Source organism: Triturus cristatus, chromosome 10 (assembly GCF_964204655.1).
Source record: "Triturus cristatus chromosome 10, aTriCri1.1, whole genome shotgun sequence".
NCBI classification, from domain to species: domain Eukaryota; kingdom Metazoa; phylum Chordata; class Amphibia; order Caudata; family Salamandridae; genus Triturus; species Triturus cristatus.
The window spans coordinates 369,632,632-369,656,918 of NC_140593.1; the positions used below are offsets into that span (position 1 = coordinate 369,632,632).

Consider the following 24,287-nt stretch of genomic DNA (forward strand, 5'->3'; position numbering starts at 1 on the left):
ATGGACATTTATACTTAGGTTACCTTATGTATAAAAGGTAATTTCTTAGTGCGCTTTTTAATGTGTAATAATACAACATCACACTTTACAGAATATTTTTGCTGTGACCATTATGGCTTTTACAGGCTACTTTAGAATGTTTGCAAAATGACATTTTGCAGTAACATAGCTGTGTTCGATCTATAAATACAAAAAGCATCACGTGTAATCTGCATAAACAAAAACATGCTGCAGGCATTGCTCGCAGTGGCTGGTTGTTGTTTGAGCAATTAGAGAGGCTTCATTGGGAATTGCTTGGCAACCCTACTGCAATATCAGACTGCACTACACAAAGATGTGTTTTCATTGATTAACAGTCTTTCCTTAGCTACTCTGGCACATTGTTGTGCCAAAACACAGGTTCTCTTCATTGAACTGCTAAAACCGTGCAATGTTTTCTATGTTTAGAAAAGTAAACAGAAATAATTTGGCGTGAAACACATAGAGCTACACAGGAGGCATATGGCGCTTTGTTAACATTTTAGCAAAAAATAAATTATACCTTCCTTTACTTACAGGTAGACCTTGCCAACTTGTATATCAAGACAGGAGCCAAGAACATGCCCACTGTGTTTCTGTTAACAGATGCCCAGGTTCCAGATGAACACTTCCTTGTGCTGATTAATGACTTATTGGCATCAGGTAATTAGAGCAACACATTTTTGAAAAATGTCTTCCCAGTGACAAATTATCACTGGTTACTGTGAACTTTAAAAATAGATAATTTGTCTTTCAGGTTTTTACCTGGGCAAATTGTTGGGATAAGCCAGTAGACCAATTTACCTTACAGTGCGTGTCACTTAATGTGTGTGCAGACTTGCTGACCTTTAAGGGACCTTTAAAAAATATAGATCGCCGAGGCAGTGTTTATGCTTGGTGCTTTCATTGAATCCAATGAGGACACGCTCATGATTTACCATTTTTGAAATTTAGAGATTATTTTTGCTGACTGTGCACATGGAAAACAACTCAATATTCATTTATGAACAATATGAATAAGCATTCCATGATGGGGCTTGTATGTATTTTGTGAGAAACTGCCTCTTTTGCATGGTTGGCCCCCACTTCTTGCCTGGTTTTGATTTGTTTTCAAATGTATACTAAGCCTGGCGGAGTTGCAAAAAATACTCCGCCACGCTACTCGGAGCTCCTTCCTTTCTGCTGCTCACGTAGATTTTTACTTAAGCAGCTGCTTTCTCAACGTGAACGGACGGTTTCTCAACACAAGCGGTCGCTAGCATATGCGACCACACGCAATGAGAAATCTGACTGCCCCCTTTGAGAAATCTTGCCGGGATGCTTATTTTCCAAGCTCACGCTTGCCAACTGGATGTTGACAATCGCAAACGATGAAAAATCTCGACAAACGCGAGTGAGGAAAAAAACTCTGCTCCTCTACGTGAAGCAGCGTTTCAGAACTCCGCGTGCTCCGCATAACGCAGAGTGTAGAAAAATCTGCAAACTCTGCGAGCGGAGCGGAGTTCACTGCCCAGATTTAATGTATACACAGGGTCCCTGCCAACTAGGTCCCCTGGGCCAGTACTCCTTTCCTAAAACAAACCCCCATTTGGTACATCTGCCCACTGTAAGTCCCTAGTAAATTGTACCCTTGGTATCTAGGGCCTGCAGGCTGCAGAGGGCCCCTTGGGACCCACGCACTGTGAGAATGCCACTACCCTTGCAGCCTGCATGCCCCTGTGAAGTAAAAACAAAGTCGACATGGCACCCTGCCTGGGTGCCATTTCACCTAGCACAGCTTGACAGCCTAGGTTAGTCAACCTTCTATCAGGCCTCACATCCCTAAGGCAGGGTGCACTATACTACAGGTGGCAGCATATCTGCATGAGCAAATGGGCCCCTACAACATTGGGCACAATTTCCTAATATTGTCAGTGCCAGTGCAACCATAGAGAATACATAAGCTAGGAACTCGAAAACTCGAGTTCAACAGCACCATGAAGGCCTCACTAAATACAGGTGTGTTTGGTACCAAACTAATCCTTTCAATAAATCCACACTGATGCCAGTGTGTGATTTATTGTACCATGTACCCAGAGGGCACCTCAGAGAGAACCCCTGAATCCCTACCAACCCTGATTTGGTCTCTGACCGGCTGTAGGCAGCCAACCACCACCAGACATGTGTCTGGGCCCCTGTGTAGATATCCACTGTTCTCTGAGACGAGAAACAATGCACATCTTGGGCAGAGATGTCATGCCTCCTCCCCCATGATGGGCCAGCGCTTGAAGGGTAAAGCTTCAAATCCCTGCCACCTTTGTAATGCGACCCACCCTAGCCTCTGCTGCTAGCAGCCCCTGGTTTACACTCCCACTCTGGGTGGAAAAACTGGTGGCAAAATTAAACAAGCGTTTGAAGTGCAATAGGTTAGAGCTATTGGCATTGTAAAAGGTAATATCTTTTACCCATGTATTTTTATTTGGACAATTGTGGATGTCTGTGGTGTGGAGTGGAATTATGTGGGTTGAATTGAAATTCTTAGTTGTGGAATTGTGTGGGGTGGTATTGTGTGGTGTATAGTGTATTTGTGTAGTGGAATTTGGGGCACGGAGAATAGATAGGGGTGAGAGAATAGATGGAAAAGGAGATAGAGAAGGATAGGTAGTTTATGTGTGAAGTCATTAATGAACTCCATACGGAGGAGCAGAAAGAGTGTGTGAGAAAGAAAGAAACAAGTGGACAACAAGCCATAAATGTATAAAGAGAGAGTCTGTGTGTACGCAGAAGACACCCAAAAGAGAGGGGCAGAGCGTGGGTTTGAGGGACTAAAACCTAGAAAAGACTCCGGAAAGAGATTGTGCTCAAAGACCTCAAGTGAACCACATGAGAGAGGTGGGAAGAGTGTGTGAGAGAGCAAGAGAGAGGGGTGAGAGATGGTATGAGAGAGAAGGACAAGTGGGAGGGGCAGCCGAGGGGAGGCAAGATGTGGACTAGTGCACATCGCGATGAGGTACCGGAAGGCAGCATGTGTAAGCATGTATGATGGAGAAGAGACAGGGAATGTGAGGGAAGGATGAGAGGGGTAGTGGGATTGCTAGATGAAAGGGGTAGTGGGATTGTGAGATGAAAGGAAGAGTGTGAGGGAGAGATGGGTTGGTTTGGATTTGTTTTTTGTAGAAATTTGTGGTGTGGAATTGTGTGGTGTGGGGTTGTATAGTGGAAATATGTGTCATGGTGTGCTGTAGAACTATGTGGATAGTAATTAACTTGTATTAGGTGTCATTAACTTGTATTAGGTGTAACAGAATTTTGTAGTGAGGTGGTGCTGAGGTGGTTCTGCACTGGTGCTGAGGTGGTGCTGATTGATGCTGAGATGGTAGTGTGCTTGTGCGGATGTGGTACTGAGTGATACTAAGGTGGTGCTGAGTGATGCTTTGGTGGTGCTCAGGTGGTGCTGTGCCCATGCTCCGGTTATGGTGAGTGAAGCGGAGTTGATGTTGCACTGGTGCCGAGGTGATGTTGCACTAATGCTGAAGTGGTGCTGCATTGGTGCTCAGTTGCTGTTGAGGTGGTGCTGTGCTGGTACTGAGGTGGGGCTGTGCTGATGCTGTGGTGGGGCTGCATTAGTGCCGAGTTAGTGGTACACTGATATGAGGTGGTGCTGTGCTGAGATGGTGCTGTGCTGATGCTGACGTCGGGCTGTGGTAGTGTTGCGTGATGCTCAGAGATGCTGCACTGGTGCTGAGGTGTTGCTGAGTGATGCTGTGCTGGTGCGCTGATGCTGAGGTGGTGCCGTACTGGTTGTGAGATTGTGCTGCAGTGGTCCTTGAGGTGGTGGTGCTTTGATGCTGAGGTGGTGCTGCGCTGGGGCTGGGTGAAGCAGAGGTGGTTATGCTCCGGCCCATTTTAGTATCTCGCAATTATCTACTGGAACCCACTCTGGTCAGATGGAACTTTTTACTTGCCCAATAGCGTGGAGGGAAAGACACAATTATCAAAATTACTGTCCACAATTTGCCATAATCAAGGACTCGAGACTTAATCTCTTGGCTCTCTGGTTTTTATTATCAGCATAAAGATTTGAAGATACAAAGTCCTCAATAAGAGGCACAACAAGTACATAGGCACTAACACAAATGCTACTCTATGAAGAATCTGCATACGGCTAAAAATAACTAAAAGTACAATCTCTAAAAGCATGAGGTAGAACACCACCAAGCAAATGTCGATACTAGGGACACTGAACCATACCATCTCTGTCCCTACTCTGCACTAGATGACATCCCTACTTAGCAATCCCTTGAGACCCTCATCGAGTAAAAGGTGTCAGAGTGAAACTTCCTAAGAAGTCTTCACTTAGAGAGCTTGGTCTAAGTTGCCCCCTCTATCCCTTCGCCTAGCCTTCCTCTGCTCTGGGCTGCTCTGAACTGCCTCCACCCTCGGGGCGCTGTCCCTAATACAGAACCCCAAATCTCAGAACACGCCCTTTGCGCCTCCTCTTCTGCGGGGTCGACTTTCAGAAATTTTCCACAGAGCGCTGTCCAGTTCCATCGTCCATCGCTTGGCCTTGAGTCCCAGACGCCATCCGCACTAGGAGTTACGATTGGCACATTCCAATGCACTCCCATGTCTGGCTTTTACTACATAAGTCAATTTGTGAACAAAGAGCTTCTCTACTAACGAGCAACTGTCCTTGCACCTGGGGTGAGATCATGCAAAGCAGACATTCTTCACATCTTTTAAGTTGCAATTTACTACAGCCTAAAACCTCTACTGGAATAAATCCTTTTTGGCCTATTGCCCTTGGCTAACATAAGAAAATACCAGGCCTTTCGCCTCAACGATATATGCGAATTCTGGCCACTACTTCGGTTACACAAGCAGGTTTAAATCACAGTATTGACATTTACCTCTTTCTTTCATGTGTGGTCAAACTAAACAGTCTACAGACACGAATTCTAATCTACACGTTTTAACATCACAGTGTTTAAAAGAACTAAGCTCTATTCATTACTTCAATATATACATAAGATGCTTGTACATAGCTAACACTTCTATTGAAATCGACATAGGTTATACAGTTCTTAATACATTGCACACAAAATACCTGAGTACACATTTGATTATATGCGGGTGCCAACTAACAGTAAATATAACGCACCCCTACAATTTTCAAACTTTTAAGCGCTACATCAGTTCCCCCCTTTGATGACATCCGTCATCACACCATTACGATTCTCTTCTTTAGAACTGTCTTAGACCGTGCTAGTCATAACTTTACCATGTCGAACTCCCTCCAGTCTTTTAAGACTCTCATATTGCTGCTCCTGGAGCTTCGCCATCCTTTTCTCGTTTGCCTTAAGAGCCCTTTCAACCTTGCCTCCTTGATACCACTTCCATGCCTTCACGCATCCCCACAAACAAATCACGCAAACCACAGCAATGATAATTGGCTTCAACACTGATCCCAGAAATCCTCTTCCCAAATTCGCAAACCAAGTTCCCACTCTTCCAAATCCTAATCCAATCTTCTCCCACACATTCTCCTCCGTCAAATCCATAATCTCCTTGTGAATAGTCGTGATGTTATCTATGTACTTCCCTATCTCCTTCGTGTTGTCTGGAATATATGTGCAGCATTCCTGAACCTTCAATAATTTGCAGACTCCGCCTTCTTTGGCTAATAATACGTCTAAAGCAAGGCGATTCTGCATAACCATATTCCGTATCGACAACATCTCTCCAGCCACCAACAACAAGGATCTCGCCGTGTTCATAGACAACTCATCAACCACAGTCGCCAACCTCCTGATCTTCACATCATTCAATACCACACCCATACTAGGTATCATTGCTCCGTATATGTCCCCAATCACTGCACCGGCGTTCGTAGCCCTACGTTTCCTAGACTGTCGCTTCGTCTCTAACAACTCCAAGTCCTCGGTGTGATAAATCTTCGGGAATATAATAGCCAAATAGCATATGCCATACCAATTCGCAGGTAGCCTGACATAAGCATTCTTCCCACATACATAATATACTGTCGGAATTACCTCTACTGGACCTTGCATAAAATTCTTAGCAGAAGCTTCCACTGTAAAGGTCTGAGAACAAGTGCTATGTCCTACTGCGACCTTATCCGTATCGGATTGAGGCCGTCCAATACACAAATTCCCTCTCTGTACCTCATCTAACGCTATTGGTCCATAACTTCCCTTGGATCTGTGAGCCCTCTCCTCGTCTGTCCAATCTACTGGACTATCTCCGGTGTGTCGTGTCTGGGTCAACTTTCTGTATCTGTCCTCTACCTGATCTATGAATTTCTTCTCTGTCTCAGATAACGCACATGTCAGGTTATTCCTGTGAGCATGCGCCGTATCCAACTTCATAGTCGGTCTAAAATACTTCAGGAGTCTGTCCTCTTTCTTATTAGAATCATATTTGTTCAAATGCTTGATTGCTGGAACCTCAGGAAGTACTGTGTCAAAATTTGAAAAGAAATACTCGAACTGTCTCCTGTCATAAAATAAACTGAGCAATAAACTACAAGAAATTCCATAGGTCAATGGGAGATGATGATACTTGATACCCTCATCCACTGAAGCAGGCAACTGCATGCACACATAGCAATCTCTCACATCCATCGCATCAACATACTCATACAGCAACCTTGCATACGCGTTAAGCTTGAAATCACCCTTCGACAAATCCATGTGGAGCCTGCGATCATCCCTCAACTTCGATATTTCCTGTTCTCTAATACTGACACCACTCTGCCCTGGGGTAATAGGTATGGGTGCTCCCTGAACCTTCCCCTCTTGCCTGTGAGCCACCATATATGAACTTATCACTACCGCAAATATGGTGACTATCACAACTCCTACCAATGTGCCTATTATCAATTTAGCCCTACGATGTGGGTTTGCAGGATCTGCCATCTTCGGAATATACTCAGTGTCCAATACAGTCTCTGAAAGGGTAAGTCCCTTTCTCATTAATGTCTCTTTCGTGAACTTAGGCAAACCTCCCTAACTTTTCTTCGTTCTATAACGGAAAAATCCCTAATTTTGTTCTTCATCCGCTCGGATCTAGGTTATCTTCTTCTCTGCTTGCAACCTTCTCAAATCAATCTAACATAAGCGCTGGTCCCAACAGCTCCAAGACTCCCTGCAATATTTCGAGCTTAAGAATGATCAGTTCTTGTGGGTCTGGCACAGTCGTGAACGTCGGGAACTCTAAATTGTCCAAGATCATGCCTCGAATGACACTCAGGAATGGCGGACTTGGAATATGAATCGTCAAAATTCCTTCGATCTCCAATCCCGGAACCTTCAGCAACACTTCCACCCTCTGGAGCGGGACACTGTTGACCAATGTCATCGACCTCAACCTTCCCGTGCTCGGTAACCCTGGCATCAGTCACTTGATATGCCCACTCTGGTGAAGCGTACTTCCGACTTGGCACTCGAGTTCTCTTGGACCTTCTCACACCACCTTGAGGATTCTCCTCGTCTCCTGATTCTTCTTCTGGTTCCTCCGATACTGGTGCAAGGTCTGTGTCCGGAGCCAACCTCAGGTCTACCCGGTTCTGTCTTGCGGGCCAAACCCTTTCTGCTTCAGTAACACCTCCGGTCTTCCCTTCGATACCCTGTGCACTGACCTCCTCTTCTGCGGCAGAACTTGATTCTGTACTACCCACTGCACCTCTTGCTCTTTCGCCGGTTTCTGGGTCAGTACTTCTTTCACGCTCTTCCCCAGTACGATTCAGTGCACCATCAGCCGCTTCAGCAACCCTTACAGCTTGACTGGCCCTCTCAGGAGGCTCGGTCGGCTCACCGGGATCCTTGTTCTCGAGAGGGGCTGTATCTTCCAAGGGTGCTGGAACTCTACGGGTATGGGAAGCATGCACCCAGTTCGGTAAACCTCCACACTTGACAGCTGTGTTCTTGACAAGGATCACTTGAAAAGGGCCGCGCCACCTAGCATCCAAACAACTCTTCCTCACGTGCTTTCGGACCAGGACCCAATCGCCTGGGTCCAAGTCGTGGCACCGGTCACTCGCAGCTGGAACCGTTGCTATCTGCACCTGCTGAGACACAGAACGGACCACGTCAGCAAGGCCTTTACAATAGTCCAGGATCATATCATCAGTGATATTTATCAGAGCAGTAGCAGGTATTGCAGGCAAACGCATCGCTCGTCCCATGAGGATTTCATGGGGTGACAACCCAGTCCTTCTATCAGGCACACTTCGGAGGCTCATAAGGACCAAAGGTAATGCGTCAGGCCATTTCAGAGACGTAGACAAACACACTTTCGCCATCCGAGCCTTCAGAGTTCCATTCACCTGCTCCACTATCCCTGAAGCTTCTGGTCTATAGCTACAGTGTAACTTCTGATCTATATTCAAAGCAGCACAAAGCAACTTCATAACTTCGCTGTGGAAATGAGTTCCTCTGTCCGATTCAAAGGACGTTGGGAACCCGTACCTTGGAATGAGTTCTCGCAATAATAGTTTCGCTACTGTGAGTGTGTCGCATCTGCGTGTAGGGTATGCCTCCACCCACCTGGAAAAGACACATACTATCACTAATATGTACCTCAACCCATTACACTTCGGCATTTCGACAAAATCCAGCTGCATCCTATTGAAAGGTCCCCCTGACCTCCCTATGGGGCTCAACGTCACAGCAGTTCTTTTCCCTACATTCATCTGTTGACAAGTGACACACCTCTGGCACACAGTTTCAGCCACTGCACGAAACTTCGGGTTGTACCAAGTCTGACGAAACACTCTCATCATGGCATCCCTACCCAGATGTACAGCACCATGTATCAACCTCGCCATGGGATTCAACAAACTTTCCGGCAACACCGCTCGTCCATCATTCGAAACCCATATATCCACATCTCCCTTCTCACATCCCGCTCGTATCCAGCTGTCACGTTCCTGATCCGAGACCCCTTCCTGAAGCTGTTTCAGTTCCTCCCATGAGTCTGCCATTGCTAACATCTGACCATACACCACTTCCTCCCCAGTTTCCTCAATGTGGATCTCAGTGAAGTTGCATCCCTGTTCTGCACAAAATCGGGCTACTTCATCAGCATAGTTGTTTCCCAACGAAACAAAATCATTTCCCTTTGTGTGTGCAGCACATTTAACAACAGCAATTTCATCAGGACCTTGCAATGCTTTTAACAGTTTCCGTACATGTTCACCATTTCTTATAGGAGAACCTGAAGACGTCATAAACCCTCTCTGGGACCATAGCTTTCCGAAGTCATGAACCACACCAAACCCATACTGGCTGTCTGTGTAAATAGTTACACGGATCTTTTCCGCTGCCAAACAGGCACGAGTCAGAGCAATGAGCTCAGCCACCTGCGCGGAGTGTACTCCTTCTAAACAAGCGGCTTCAACCACACCCGTGATGGTGCATACAGCAAATGCTGCTCTCAATCGACCGACACTGTCTCTTAAACATGAACCGTCCACAAAGAAAATCTCATCTGACACTGGGAGTGGTTCATCGACTATGTCAGGTCTCGGTTTGGTGCATAGTTCCGTAACGTCGAGACAATCATGGTCCTCACAATCTTCATTATCATCTATAATTGGAACAGGTAACAATGTAGCAGGATTTAAAACAGCACACCTCTTCAATGTCACATTATCGGCTGCAAGAATAACTTGCTCATAGCGAGTCAGCCTATTATTTGTGAGGTGCTGTGTTTTAGTCCTAGTCATCAACAGCTCAACAGAATGTGGCACATGTACAGTAAGAGGATGACCCATCACAATGCTCTCACACCTCTCGATGCTGACACCTGTTGCCGCAACGGATCTGAGACATCCGGGCAACGCAGAAGCTACTGGATCTAAAGTAGCTGAGAAATAGGCAACTGGTCTACGGACACCTCCATGATTCTGGGTTAACACTGCTAATGCGCAACCTTCTCTTTCGCAGCAGAATAATGCAAATGCCTTGTTATAATCCGGCATTCCCAACGCAGGAGCGCTACATAAGGCTTCTCTCAGCCTCAGCAATGATTTCAAACAGTCGTCGTCCCATGGTACCGGATCACTTACATCCTTTCGCGTCAGCCGCTGTAAAGGCTTAGCTTCAAAGGAAAAGTTTGGGATCCACTGGCGGCAATAACCCACCATTCCCAAAAACATTCTAACTTCCCTCTGCGTCGAGGGAACTGGCATTCTCAGAATCGCGTCAATGCGATCTGGAGACACCTTCCTTTTACCCTTTTCAATTCTGTGCCCCAAATACTGTACCTCGGGTAAACAGTATTGCAGCTTGTTTGGAGACACCTTGTGACCGTTCTCTCCCAGGAAATTCAACAACGCAATGGTATCGACCCTGCAAGCATCTTCTGTCTCTGACGCGACAAGCAGGTCGTCAATGTATTGCACCAAAACAGAGTTTTTCGGCAACACAAGACCTTCAAGATTCTTCTTTAAGAGCTGATTAAAAATTGACGGGCTCTCCGTATACCCCTGTGGGATACGACACCATGTTAATATACGATTCTCTAGCCTAAATGCAAAAAGAAATCTACTCTCTTCATGTAGGGGAATCGAAAAGAATACCTGACACAAGTCAATCACTGTGAACCATCCAGCTTCGCATGGGATCTGGAACAGTATCACAGATGGATTCGGTACCACTGGACAACATGGAACAACTATGTCGTTTATTTTCCGCAGGTCTTGCACTATCCTGAACTTCCCACTTGGTTTCTGCAGTCCCATAATGGGTGAATTACATGGACTACCCATGATCTCCACCAGTATTCCCTGCCTAATCATAGACTCAATCACAGGTTTAATCCCTGCAATTGTTTCAGGCGACAGTTTATACTGAGGTGTTCTCGGGAATTCTGCGTTCGGCTTAACCTGTATTTTCACTGGTTCCACTCCCCTGACTAAGCCGATCTCCTCTCCGCTTAGATCCCACACATCGGTCGATACAGACTCCCTCAAATCCTGTGGAAGCTCCTCCACTGTCAAAGCCGGGTACATTTCCACGCACACCCGCTGATTTGCAACCTTAAAGGTCGCGTCATCATCTCTTGTCTGTACCTCTACTCCTTTCGGGGTACAGTAAATTGTGCAATTGAGCTTACACAACAAGTCTCTTCCCAACAAACAAACAGGACTAGAATCGCACACCACGAACTGATGTCGATCCCTAAAGTTTCCTATCCTGACTGGAATCGGTTCTGTCAAGGGGCTCACTAACCTCTTGTTCGCCACTCCAACCACTTGTATGCTTTCCCCAGAAAGGGCTACCCCCGGAACTACTGCTGATCTTATAGTTGACCTGGTAGCCCCCGTATCTACCAAAAAGGTAGTAGGGCGTCCATCGAGTTCTGCTTCCACAAAGGGTCCTCTCTGATCTACCTCTAGAATGGCCCTAAGTATGCAATCATCATCCTGACCTAAACTCAACTGCGCCAGCAAATCTGCATCCCTCTCCTCTCCCACTTCGAACATGGGCATCTGCAAATAAGTCCGGGCTCCCTGCTGTATATTCTGCATCCTGGGTGGCTGGGGAACCTGCACCTGCGAGACGCCGGTCCCCCCTTGCATCATTCTCGGTACAGTCACCGTCTGTACCTGTTCTGCCCCAGGGACCTGACCCATTCCTCCCTCCATCTGCGGCTGATTATAGGGGTTCAAGGGACACTCGCGCCTCCAATGTCCCACCTGGTGACACTGGTGACAAGCAGTCGTCTTCTTCAAGATCGCTACATCTATGCCTGTCCTAGGGTCAACGGGCCTCGGCCTTCCCTGACCCTGCATATTCTGATTCCCTGTCTGATAGTTTCCCTGTCTCCGCACCACTGGACCCCCATTCGGCGGCCCCTGAGCAGCTTGCATCTGAATGAGCAATAGGTTATCCTTCATCTTCTTGTGCTTTGACTCAATCTCATCCGTGCAGTACCTAGCGTACCGCAAGATCTCATCTACGGGCTTATTCTGCCAACAGATCAAATGCTGCTGTATCATGAGACTGACCTCGGGCTTCAAACCCAGCACGAACTTAGACACAAACTGTCCCATGTCCTTCGTTTCCAGCTCATCTAGGCCACTGTACTGCTTAAAAGCCTTCAAAAGTCTCTCATAGAACTCATGTACTGTCTCCTTTGGCTCCTGCACTGTCCTGTCTATCTTCACCCAATCAATGTCTTGGGGTGAAACCTTCGATTTCAACCAGGTAATTACTTTATCGTACAGCCTCATTACTACGGGCGACGGACCATTTGTAATCAGGTTCCTATCAGGCTCATAGTCCGGCCAATCAACAGCAATTTTACATGCGTTCCACAGATCTCCTGGAACCACAATATCGAATAAGGTGTTCAGGTCTATCCACAACACCTTCGAAATCTTAACAAAACGCTCAACTTGCTTGTACCACTCTGCAGGCTTCTCCCTGAGCCGGGGAAAATCATTTGTAAATGATGCCAAATCCCCCCTGCTCCATGGTACATGCACATATCCTCCATTCGCCACTTCCCTAAGGGGAAAGGTCTTCGCTAATAGCAACCCCTCTGCCGGAGTTCCTCCTTCCGCTCCCCTTGAGGTCTTTTTCTTTGACCATTTCTCTTCCCATTTATCAAGCGTCAACCATGGCCGCATGGCTAGGACCAGTTCTCTGGTATGTGACCTCAGTCCAACAACCCTCTTCTCCTCTAACTCCCGTTCAGTATAATGCATCCTATGACTTCCTTGCAACGCTCTAGTCTTGGACAAATCCACCCCATATTCTTTCGCCAATCCCCTCAATTTCTCGTGTGCCATTCGTGCTTTCCGCGTCACATCTTTCGCCACGAAAAACAGGTCATCTGGATTGTAGGATACTATCCTCTCAAGGGGTAAACTTCCATATATAATTTCATCTGCCTCTGCCTTAAGCCTTACTACGTCTATCATCCCTGCCTTCAAGGCTCCTTTCAACACCTGACAACTTGCTCCACGTCCCTCATCATATTCGCATTCTGGCTCCTTCTCCCTCCTCTCTTCTGGTGTTTCTATGGGAGCAGAAGGGCTCTGAAAGCCAACTGGAGTTGTCCCCGCTTGGCCCATATTCCAGCTCATTTGCTTCTTTGGCGGTACCCATGACCTTAAATCTGATCTCGACTCCATCAGAGTCCTCGGCCTCACCGGTCTCTCGTCCTCTTCGCCCCTAGATGTGTCTGACACCGCTGCTAATGGTGTACTCCATTGTACAGGGCTTGGAGGTCGGGCCGTTGCCCCTTCCAACTCGCTTTCCCCGCTTTCTCTCCTCGTTCTTTCTGCCACTCGTTCTGACCTCTCTCTCGCCTCTGATTCCGGACTGTATATTGACACAATCGGTCCAATGGTGACCGGTACCCTCAAGGCATCCGGTAACCTCATCTCTCTTTCGATCCTCCCGCTGGTCTCCGACTGACCCTGCGAACTCGCTGTGTCAAGCGAAACCAACCCTTCCACTCGGGTCTCAGGCTGGATTGTTACCCTTCTAGTTTCTCCCCTCTCACCCCACCTATCATCCGCTTCATCTGGATTATAAGGGGGTGGTCTCTCGTCTAGCAATCTTTGCAATACCCCATCATCGGAATCACTATCTTCCTCTTGTGCCTTCTCCTGTGCTTTCACATGGCGTATCCCCGTCGAATCTATTATTACGGGATACAGTTTCGCTTCCTCAATCGTCTGCACTCTCCATCTTTTCTCCGCTGCGTCCCACTTGGCATCCTGAAATGCCCTAATCGACTTCCTCATCCTCTCCTGACTTCTTCCCTTTTCCTTATCGTGCGCTGCTCTAATCCACGCATGTAATGCTTCGAACTGTGCTGGTCTTGGCAAGGGTCTTAAGGACCCCATCACCGTCTTCAGTTGGTACAGCACTGCTAATCTAAATGAGCCATACCTCGGGAAAGCTAATTCCCCTTCACCTTGTGTAACCTTGTGCCAATTCTCGATCCAAACTATAGTATGTAACCCCACATTCTGTGCCATGTAATGTGCCGGGGTATCCTCGGGAGGGGCTTCTTCTCCCCCACGAACAACCACATGCTTATCGCCTCTACACAACTCTCGCAAAGCCCTAAGACACTTCATGATGAGCAAATTCAATCTCGCGCTCTATTTACTTCTTGTTCTCGAATCCTCCAATAACAGCGCGACTCACGCCAACCGGCCTATCACAGCGCGACACTCTCTGACGTCACCTTCCTTCGTTCGCAGCAGTTCCCTTCTCCAAACTCATTTCACGCTTACTCACGTCCCATTTATACACTGAAATAACCAATTAAGTTACTTCTCTGGCTGTCCGTCCACAGCCTCTGACTGTTCGTCCACAGTCTCTCGACCTTGTTGACCTCGTTTGGCGCCCGTCTGCCCCCGTCCGGCCAGACAAATCGCCTCTGATAGGTTACTAACACTCCGATCTGCACACCACAACCCACGACCAGCGTTAAGTTGCCATACACACACGCGTTCACTCCCCCTATCTTGGTCCAGGTGATCGATGGTACCTCACGATCTCCTTTGGGTGGTCAACAAAATCTATCTCAGGTGTCTTCTACACCACAATTCCCGGGCTGCGCGCGCTCACAACCTGATCTCACAATCACACGACATACACAACAACTCCGCAAGACATCACACAACAAATCAACACCGCAATCTACAACATCTCATTATGTTCATACTCACTCCTGGAACTGCTGCTTTCTGCCGCGCTGCTACTCGCCGTCGATGCTCATCTGCTGCCGTCTGCTGCTCGCCATCTGATGATTCAGCATCACTTATCGTCTCTTGGGCCTCAAGGGTCACTTATCCTTATCTAATCTTCCCTCGCTATCAGAAAGAAACCATCCTCGTTTGCTACCAACTGCTCCGGCCCATTTTAGTATCTCGCAATTATCTACTGGAACCCACTCTGGTCAGATGGAACTTTTTACTTGCCCAATAGCGTGGAGGGAAAGACACAATTATCAAAATTACTGTCCACAATTTGCCATAATCAAGGACTCGAGACTTAATCTCTTGGCTCTCTGGTTTTTATTATCAGCATAAAGATTTGAAGATACAAAGTCCTCAATACGAGGCACAACAAGTACATAGGCACTAACACAAATGCTACTCTACGAAGAATCCGCATACGGCTAAAAATAACTAAAAGTACAATCTCTAAAAGCATGAGGTAGAACACCACCAAGCAAATGTCGATACTAGGGACACTGAACCATACCATCTCTGTCCCTACTCTGCACTAGATGACATCCCTACTTAGCAATCCCTTGAGACCCTCATCGAGTAAAAGGTGTCAGAGTGAAACTTCCTAAGAAGTCTTCACTTAGAGAGCTTGGTCTAAGTTGCCCCCTCTATCCCTTCGCCTAGCCTTCCTCTGCTCTGGGCTGCTCTGAACTGCCTCCACCCTCGGGGCGCTGTCCCTAATACAGAACCCCAAATCTCAGAACACGCCCTTTGCGCCTCCTCTTCTGCGGGGTCGACTTTCAGAAATTTTCCACAGAGCGCTGTCCAGTTCCATCGTCCATCGCTTGGCCTTGAGTCCCAGACGCCATCCGCACTAGGAGTTACGATTGGCACATTCCAATGCACTCCCATGTCTGGCTTTTACTACATAAGTCAATTTGTGAACAAAGAGCTTCTCTACTAACGAGCAACTGTCCTTGCACCTGGGGTGAGATCATGCAAAGCAGACATTCTTCACATCTTTAAAGTTGCAATTTACTACAGCCTAAAACCTCTACTGGAATAAATCCTTTTTGGCCTATTGCCCTTGGCTAACATAAGAAAATACCAGGCCTTTCGCCTCAACGATATATGCGAATTCTGGCCACTACTTCGGTTACACAAGCAGGTTTAAATCACAGTATTGACATTTACGTCTTTCTTTCATGTGTGGTCAAACTAAACAGTCTACAGACACGAATTCTAATCTACACGTTTTAACATCACAGTGTTTAAAAGAACTAAGCTCTATTCATTACTTCAATATATACATAAGATGCTTGTACATAGCTAACACTTCTATTGAAATCGACATAGGTTATACAGTTCTTAATACATTGCACACAAAATACCTGAGTACACATTTGATTATATGCGGGTGCCAACTAACAGTAAATATAACGCACCCCTACAATTTTCAAACTTTTAAGCGCTACATCAGTTACTGTGCTGGTGGTGCTGTGATGGTGCGCAGGTGCTGCTAAGTAATGGTTAGGTGGTGCTGATGAAGGGGTGCTGATTGATGCTGACTGTTGCTGAAGTGGTGCTCTGCTGATGAGATTGTGCTGAGGAGGCGTTGCACTGGTGCTGAGGTGGTGCCGAGGTGCTTCCGAGTGATGCTCAGGTGGTGCTGAAGTAGTGCTGAGAAAAGCTGACTGGTGCTGAAGAGGTGCTGAGCAGATGCTGAGGTGGTGCTGGGATGAGTACTAAGGTGGTGTCCCACTGATGCTCTGGTGCTGAGGTGGTGCTGCACTGATGAACAGCACGCAAAGTTACCTCGATCTTGCACATTCATAGGAGCCTAAAGTGCTGTTTTTAAAACTACATTTTCAACTTTTCGATGCCAGAGAGAGAACATTGAAATGGAAGTGAAAAAAACAGTCTGGCACTTTTGTTCCTAGCGCAGAAATGCATTTTATTCTTTGCGTTTGCCCGTCCTTTATAACTAAAGAAAGTGTTGTTTTGACAGAAGAAAAATAAAAAGGCTGAATGCCAATTTGCAAGGGCGCTCTAAACCGGCAATGACAACCTTGTTTTAGACAAACAGAGACTGCACTTTGAAGGTCTGCTCAGCATTCCAAGCATTCTTACATGATATGGGAGTGATGGGGTTAGAAAGGAAGGGAGATTTGGTGACATAAGAGATCAGTTATGGGCAAAGCGGGGAATGCAGATGGGAAAAGGGATGTGGAGATTGCTGGTACAGAAGGAAGAGAAGAGAAGGAAAAAGGACAAATGGTGGGATGTAAATGTGTAAGCAAACCTAGAACACTAGGTCACCATCATAGACACTGTGTAGCAAACAACAGCTTGCATAGTATCTCAAGAAAAAGTCTTCCAATGAGAGGCAAAGGAGTCGCTTTTTAAAAAACATTGCCAATCTTTTTACAGAATCCTCACGCAAACTCATTGGGCTAGTGGCAGCTGAAAACCGAGCAAGTTAAATATGCAAGGCAACGTGCAATTAAATATATCTTGACTATATAATGCACAGCTGTTGTCTGAAGTACCCTAACTCCACCCACGAGATGGCATACAATTAAGAGTCCTAGTGTTACTCACTGCAGCATGTGTCCTCATTGTCCTCCTGGATGTACATTTTACTCTGACCTCTTGTTAACCTCCTTTAAGAAGCTGGCAACATGCAGGCCCTGGAATGGCATGCGGAAGCCGAGCCCTCTCTCTCACTCGCAACACATGAGAAATGGTGCTGTGGGGCATATTAAACCAGTTCACTCCCGCCCCTTGGGAGGAACACCAAAATAGAGTAGGTAGTTACAACAAGCTTATGCTTCTGAAGAAGCGCATGCAACACTGTGTTTCCTTTTCTAGAAGAGCAGAACCAAATACACATGCAGAAAACAGAACTGCCTCTGTAAGCAGCACATTACAAAAATAAACATTCTCCCATATGAAAAATTATTGCTGAGCATCCACAGGAGAAAATAAACTGCCCCATTAAATCCACAGTTTACCAGCAAACTGTAAACAAGCTAGCCTAGTAGCTGCCTCCGGAGAGAAAACAAAGAATGTCAACCACATGGCAGGAACTGGGAGGGATTAATGGTGCAATAAAATGTAAGCAGCTACGGGTCTGAGCACCCACAGTGTAACAGGAGGTTGAAAACTTAATGATATTGTACTAAGTCCCTGATCCTTGGAGGAAAAAGGAGGGACAAAGAGGCAGGACTAGCCACTAGCAAGGAAGTATTTTTAAAGCACACTGAAACCAACAAATGAGAAGCCTGGGAATGGCTTTAGGCCCCCAGGTTGTATACTAAAGAATACAAGAGGTAGTATGCTTACGCTCGACCTAAAAAGATAGTGTTGTGTTTCGATTTAGGTGTCCGTACATAGGTTTTCCAAATTCATGTCCTTATATAGGCACAATTCGCATTGCCCTTATTTAGGCATAGAATCCCTGTCCTTATTTAGGCATTAGCCATGCTATCCAAATACAGGCATGGTCACCTACATCTGTCCATCCCCACGTCACAACGAGTTCTTAGAAACCAGACCCTTAAGCCATTGGGACTTTCCCTAGCTCGGATTATTGATTTCTCCAAGAACTCATTTATTATGCATGCACTACTGTTCCTTAGGGGTTGAATAATGATGTCTTCCTCTGCCCGACTTTACATCAATGCTAACATTCCTAAGCACCTTCCAGGTATAAATATACCTTCACTTACCATGGCAAACCACGGCTGGGCTGCACAGCTCGATATGGCTCGCCACAGCAAGTTCGGAAGAATTTGAGTCCCCTCCTGACGCACTGACCAGACGCTGTCATCCCTGCTCTCAGAGAATCCAGCTTCAAGTGTTCTGACTCCCTTCGCGGTGTGTTAGAGTTTGAGACCCGGAAAGGGATTCCCACCTCTCTCATTCTCAGGTACGAAGCTGACTAGCACCTAGAGGGACTCTTGGCCTACGCAAAAATATAGCATACCAGACTATCGAATACGGCACCTACTTTTTACCTTGTACTACACTTAGGTTAGGTACACTGGGGTAGAACTATTTAGACGCATCAAATGAGTATCCACTTTTTAGCCTATGTTCTTTATGTATGTGTATATATGTCATAGCTAGAAGACAATGATGTTGCAGTATTATTTCTTCTTACTGCTTATGCTGTACGTATTATATCTCGCATACTGTCTTGTGATTGTAGCTGCTCATATCTCTTACACGAGAAACAAGACTGTTCAATAAATCCTTTTATTGAAATGCCCATCTATCTATTTCTGTGTAACTTTGAAGAAACTAAGCATGCACGATTGACTGAGTGAAACTGTTATCTGTTGTTTCCACGATTCAGAGACGTTTTCTGATTCTAAGGAAAACAAAGTTGTCATGTTTATGCAGTTGCCAGAACTACTCCCTTCTTGTTTATTCAAGGATTTTCTAGTGGCCTCTGAGTTAGCTGGCACACAAAGTAATTAAGTTTAATGTACTCGATAGAGGCATACTGATCTCAGTCCTATGCCACAACTATGGTGTATATTATTCCAATGTGCAGAGCCTATAAGGGAAATAGGAACTACACTACAATAGGAGGTGTGCCCACCTCTGCCAACCTCACCCCTAAAGTGGGGGAAGCGAGGTGAAGCACAACCTTTAGTCCCCGCCATCTTGCAGATGGGGGGACCACTCCAATCAGGCCTAGGGCAATGCCTCCTCCCACAGTAAGGTGGCATAATAGATGGTGTAGTCACCCCAAGTGAAGTGCACATTGGCCCTACCTGCTGCTCCCCAAAAACATCTCCTAAATTTTGTATATAGGTGGCTCCCTCAGAACTGGCCCTCAGATTCGACGGCTCAAAGAAGATGACGACGATGATGCCGGACCAGGAACTGAACCGCTACGGACAAACTCCGGCAAGAGCACCACCATCTGCATCCGGTTCAACCACTGGACCTGCTGTACTTCCAGAAACTCTGCAAGGTCTCCAAGAAACTCCGTCACCTTTCAACCTTCACCAAAGTGCCAAGAACCTTCCTTTTGACTAGAGGCTCTTGTCCCCTGTGCCGGATCCACGGTGGTGAGGACCGACCCTTGTCTCAACGCTACTCACTGCCACCAAAGAACTCCACGCCCTTGTGGTATAGGACCAGCAAGTGTGCCAATGCGACTCTACCCGGTCAGATGAACTCATCGCAGCAGGACGGCCTTCATGACCTCGAGGCATCCTCTCTGACCCATGACCTTAGCTGTGCCCAGACCTGTGCCAGAGAGCTGATACCTTCCTACAGGTGGCCCTGTCAGCCTCCTCCTGCCCCTTTTGCCCTACCTGCCCAACTGAGACAATTGTTTTCCTCCCCAGGATGATATTTAACTGCTCTGAAATTTGCACTGTCAAACTTCTGCATGAAAAGTATTTTTAATTAAAAAAATGTACTTACCTTATTACAAAGACCTGGGTCTTAAAATAAAGCACAAAGTATAATTTTATAGAATTAGCCTGGATCTCTTTCTTGAGTCCTGTGTTGATTATTGATCATGTGCGTGCAATAAATGTCTTACACTCCTCTGTGTTAGACCTGTGGCTGCTCGCCACACTGCCAATAATAGAGCACTTAGGGTTTAACATTGAGCCCTGTACACGTTTTGGGGAATCCCTGGACTCTGTTCACCTAGTGATAATATTACATACAGAGACAGCTTCCTACAGATATTTACTGAAAATTACCCCCGATATACTATAAGTGGTTTTGTGGCAAGAAGAAGAATAAAACGAACTGTGCAGGAGCGGTTACTCCATGAGAGCAGAGGAGCGTTGCTCCGCTAAAAATAAAGAAAATTCCCCCAGAGAAGACACATAAAATGGTAATAAAGTTTATTTATTATTATTTTAATTTTCAGCAATCCATCCTGAACCATGTGTCCGGACATAGCGGGGCAGTTGCTGCTGAGTGGCAGCAGGGAGCTGTACACTTATGTTTAAAGTGCGCATGTTGCTTTGACCGCCCATCTTGCGACGGCTAGCCAGACATGCACATTTTAAACTTCTCTAACCTAGCTGTCTTAGACAGCAAGGTTAGAGAAAACACAGGCCTCCAGCACTCAAAAGTGTTGAGAGAGGCTGCTTCCTCCAAACTTGATGCTTCTCTCATGCTGTGAGAGCAGCTCCAGGATTGGGTAGTGCAGTCTCCTGGGTCTCGATGCTTTGATGAGAGACAAGGAGAACGTAGTGTGTCAAACCATGAAGGTAAGTGCCACTTCTTTATTGTATTTTTTATTTTAGTACCACCCGCATCACCACTCTAAATGCTTGTCATCTGCCACTGAAGGAGGTGTCATGAGTGAGCCCCACATCTGTCTAAGATGAGGGCGCCATGGTTAAAGTTGTAGTGATACATTGTCAGCACCTCTAATAAAGGAGAGTCATTCTTGCCACATCTGGAAGGAGGCTATCTTGGTGTTTTTCCAATTATTAAGAATCAGTTTGCAGCCAAGCGTGAGCATCAGGTTTAAAAGACAGCAATAATTTTCATTTTGTGGTCCAGGTAGCCCAAGAGTATGTCGGAATACAATCTCATGTGGGTTCAATGTTGAGGGTGAGTATTTATGTAGTAGAAGATCGTGTCCCGGTAGGCTAGTAAGGTGGGGCAGTAGAATAGCATGCGGGCTCCCTCGTGTAGGTTGCAATTCCAGCAGTTAGGATTAGGACTAAGGTTAAGTTTATGAATTCTGGATGGGGTCCAGTATGCTCTATTAATAATCGTATATTTTGCTTTGGATGGCGAGGGTGAGATCTTGTTTATAAAAGGAGTTCTATGTATATGTCTCCAATCAAAGTCAATATTTTGGGAATTTAGTTCTGTTTCCCATTTGAGTTCATTACATATATGGGTCTTACAAGGGTTTGGAAGCAGTAGTTTATATATTTTAGACACTGTATGACTGGTTTTAAGCAGTTGACCTATCAGAGAACGTAGAGAGAGGTTTAAAAGGTGTATTGGGTGTTTTGTGATCTAAACTTTCAACTTTAAGAGCTTATACAAGTCCATATCATCTAAGCTTAACTGTGTTTGCAAGATGGAGAAGGGCTGAGGTAGACTGTCCTCGTAGATGTCTTTTGTCAAGTTGATGCCCTTATTTGACCAGTTTTGCCAGAATGTTAGTTGACCATTAATTTTGAGTTTAGAATTATACCATATGGAAGCCATGTTGGAGTTGCCTATTTTGATCTATGAATGGTAATCTAATTGTAGGAGGGCTTGTTTAGCATTCTGAATGATATACTTAGAATATTAGAGGTGGGAGGTGGGAGTTTTGCACTATTAAGATTGCATAGAGGGGATGGTTGTTTGTGAGTAAGTCTACCTGTTTTCCGTTTTTACTGATTTTTACTGACAAATACAGACTATATTTATTTTTAAATGTGGAAAAAAACGGAAATTGGGTTGCTCCTTGAGTAATACTGTCTGCCGTGACTGCCAGGCCATTAGATGTGTGGATTGATTGATAAGGGGGTTAAAAAAGAAAGGAATATTAGTAAAGAGGCTTTAACAGCAGTAGATGTGCACACGGTTGATACTGAAATTTACATTTTTTCATATAAGTGCACTGATTTATCTTCTGCGGGTGTTCACAGCCTTAAAACCTGCATGACATTCAAGCATGAGTGCATATTTATTGGTTAAATAAATGTGGAACTATACTAATTTCAGCTATTTTTTCCACAAACCCAAAATAAATATGGATAAATACAATTAAAATCAGCAAAAACAAAATATGGATAAATCCAGACAAAAATGGCAAAAAAATAAATACCATAAAACCGGGAGCCCTATTTATGAGGGATTTTTCCATTTTCACCCATATCGGTTGAAATTGAAAGTCATTATCAAACCAGTTGAAGCCCTGTTTACAGGCATAGGCTGTTTGATAATTTCTGAAATTGGGAGGGCCTCTATCTATCTTTGGCCAGTTTAAGTTTTTAAAGTGAGATTCTTCCTTGCCAAAGGAAGTTATTAAAAGCTTTGTCTATCTTTTTTAAGAATTCAGCAGACAAGGTCATTGGGAGCATGCTAATGAGATAGTTTATCATCTTTAAGGTTTCGACTCTTCCTCGCCAGGATAAAAATTTGGGTGACCATCCATCTAGTAGTGAGTTGATTTTTTAAGTAGGGTATTTTAATTAGTCTGTAGGGTGGTGATTAGGTCCTTGGTGAATTCTAATCCTAAATATTTAATGCAGCCTGGTTGCCATGCTAATCCAGAGTTCCTCATTATTTTTTTGTTACCTTGGATGTTAAGAAGTTTAACCTCAGTTTTATTATTATTAAGCGTATATTCGGAAATCTCAGAGATATTTTTCATCAAGGACATTAAAGCCGGTATGGCCAAGCATGCGTTTTCGGAGATAACCAGGACATTGTCCGCATATGTGGTTATTTTAACTGTGTTATTGCCAAATGTGAAGCCTGGTATGTCATGGTTTTCTCCCATTTGGTGTAGGAAGGGTTCTTTGGCTAGTATGAATAGAGAGGGGGAAAGGGAGCAACCTTGTCTGGTGCCTTGTCTTAGTTCGAAGGTGGAGGAGATTGTGCCGCCAGCCCTTACTTTAGCACTTGGTTTGTGAAACAGGGCCTTGATTATGCACATTAGCGTATCTCCTAGGTTGCATTTCTCTAGTGTTGATTTTAAGTATGAGCAGTCAACTTTATCGAACCCTTTTTTTTGCGTCCAATGTGATCGCTAGTGTGGGGGATTTTATTAGTTTGGCATTCTCCAGTGCGTGGCATAAGATTCATGTGAGACTCTGTGTATATATTCTTACTCAATGTTGTCTCATTAGTGCAAAGGTTTACAGTAGTATACACTGGAGCAAAACCTATTTGCACAATTCATTATTATGCAAACATAAAAACGGGTGCCAATGGATGTGCACCTTTTATTCCACACATGCACTGTTTTTGTAAAAATGTTTTTGTAACATGGACCCAAAGAAATATGCAACATACTGTCCACAGAGGAGTTCCCAGGTACAACTCTTTGTTTTTTGCTTTATATTTTTGTTTTAATCTTTCTTAGTTAGGCTCCCCACTGTCTGTCCCAGATCGATTGTGTGAGAAAGATAATTAATATATACATTCACTCAAGTCACTGTAAGCGGTCAATGAGACTTCTTATTATTAATAGTTTTATTTGAAATTAATATTTTTATTATTATGTAGCTTTACTAGATCATTGCATTGACACATGATGTCATGCTTCATCACAAGTTTACATGGTGAAGAGGCACAATCTCACTGTAAGATGGAAACTTATGCACAGCTTGTGTGGATGCTGTGCAAAGCTGCCCTTCATTAAATATCTTCTCAGGTCATGGAAGGTGATGGCAGGTGATTTCCTTTTTACTGTTGGGAAGGGTAGATATGGCTGTTATGCAGAGCAAACACCATGTCCTCTTTGCTGTGTCCCTACCCCTTTGCAAAGGCCACATCCTCTTCTCTTGTACACTCAGGTTGAAATATATTCTTAGCTTGGCGGATATGTCATTGAAATACCTCAATTTAT

The 24,287-nt window shown here is 45.2% G+C and overlaps 1 protein-coding gene across 1 annotated transcript in view; it reads left to right on the forward strand.

The window, feature by feature from the left end:
- DNAH11 (dynein axonemal heavy chain 11) overlaps window positions 1–24,287 on the forward strand; it is a 3,007,685-nt gene that overhangs the window by 1,704,497 nt on the left and 1,278,901 nt on the right. Inside the window, exon 53 of the mRNA XM_085631597.1 lies at window positions 558–681. Within this exon, the coding sequence (XP_085487723.1) occupies window positions 558–681 (124 nt within the window). The remainder of the gene's footprint in view (window positions 1–557; window positions 682–24,287) is intronic.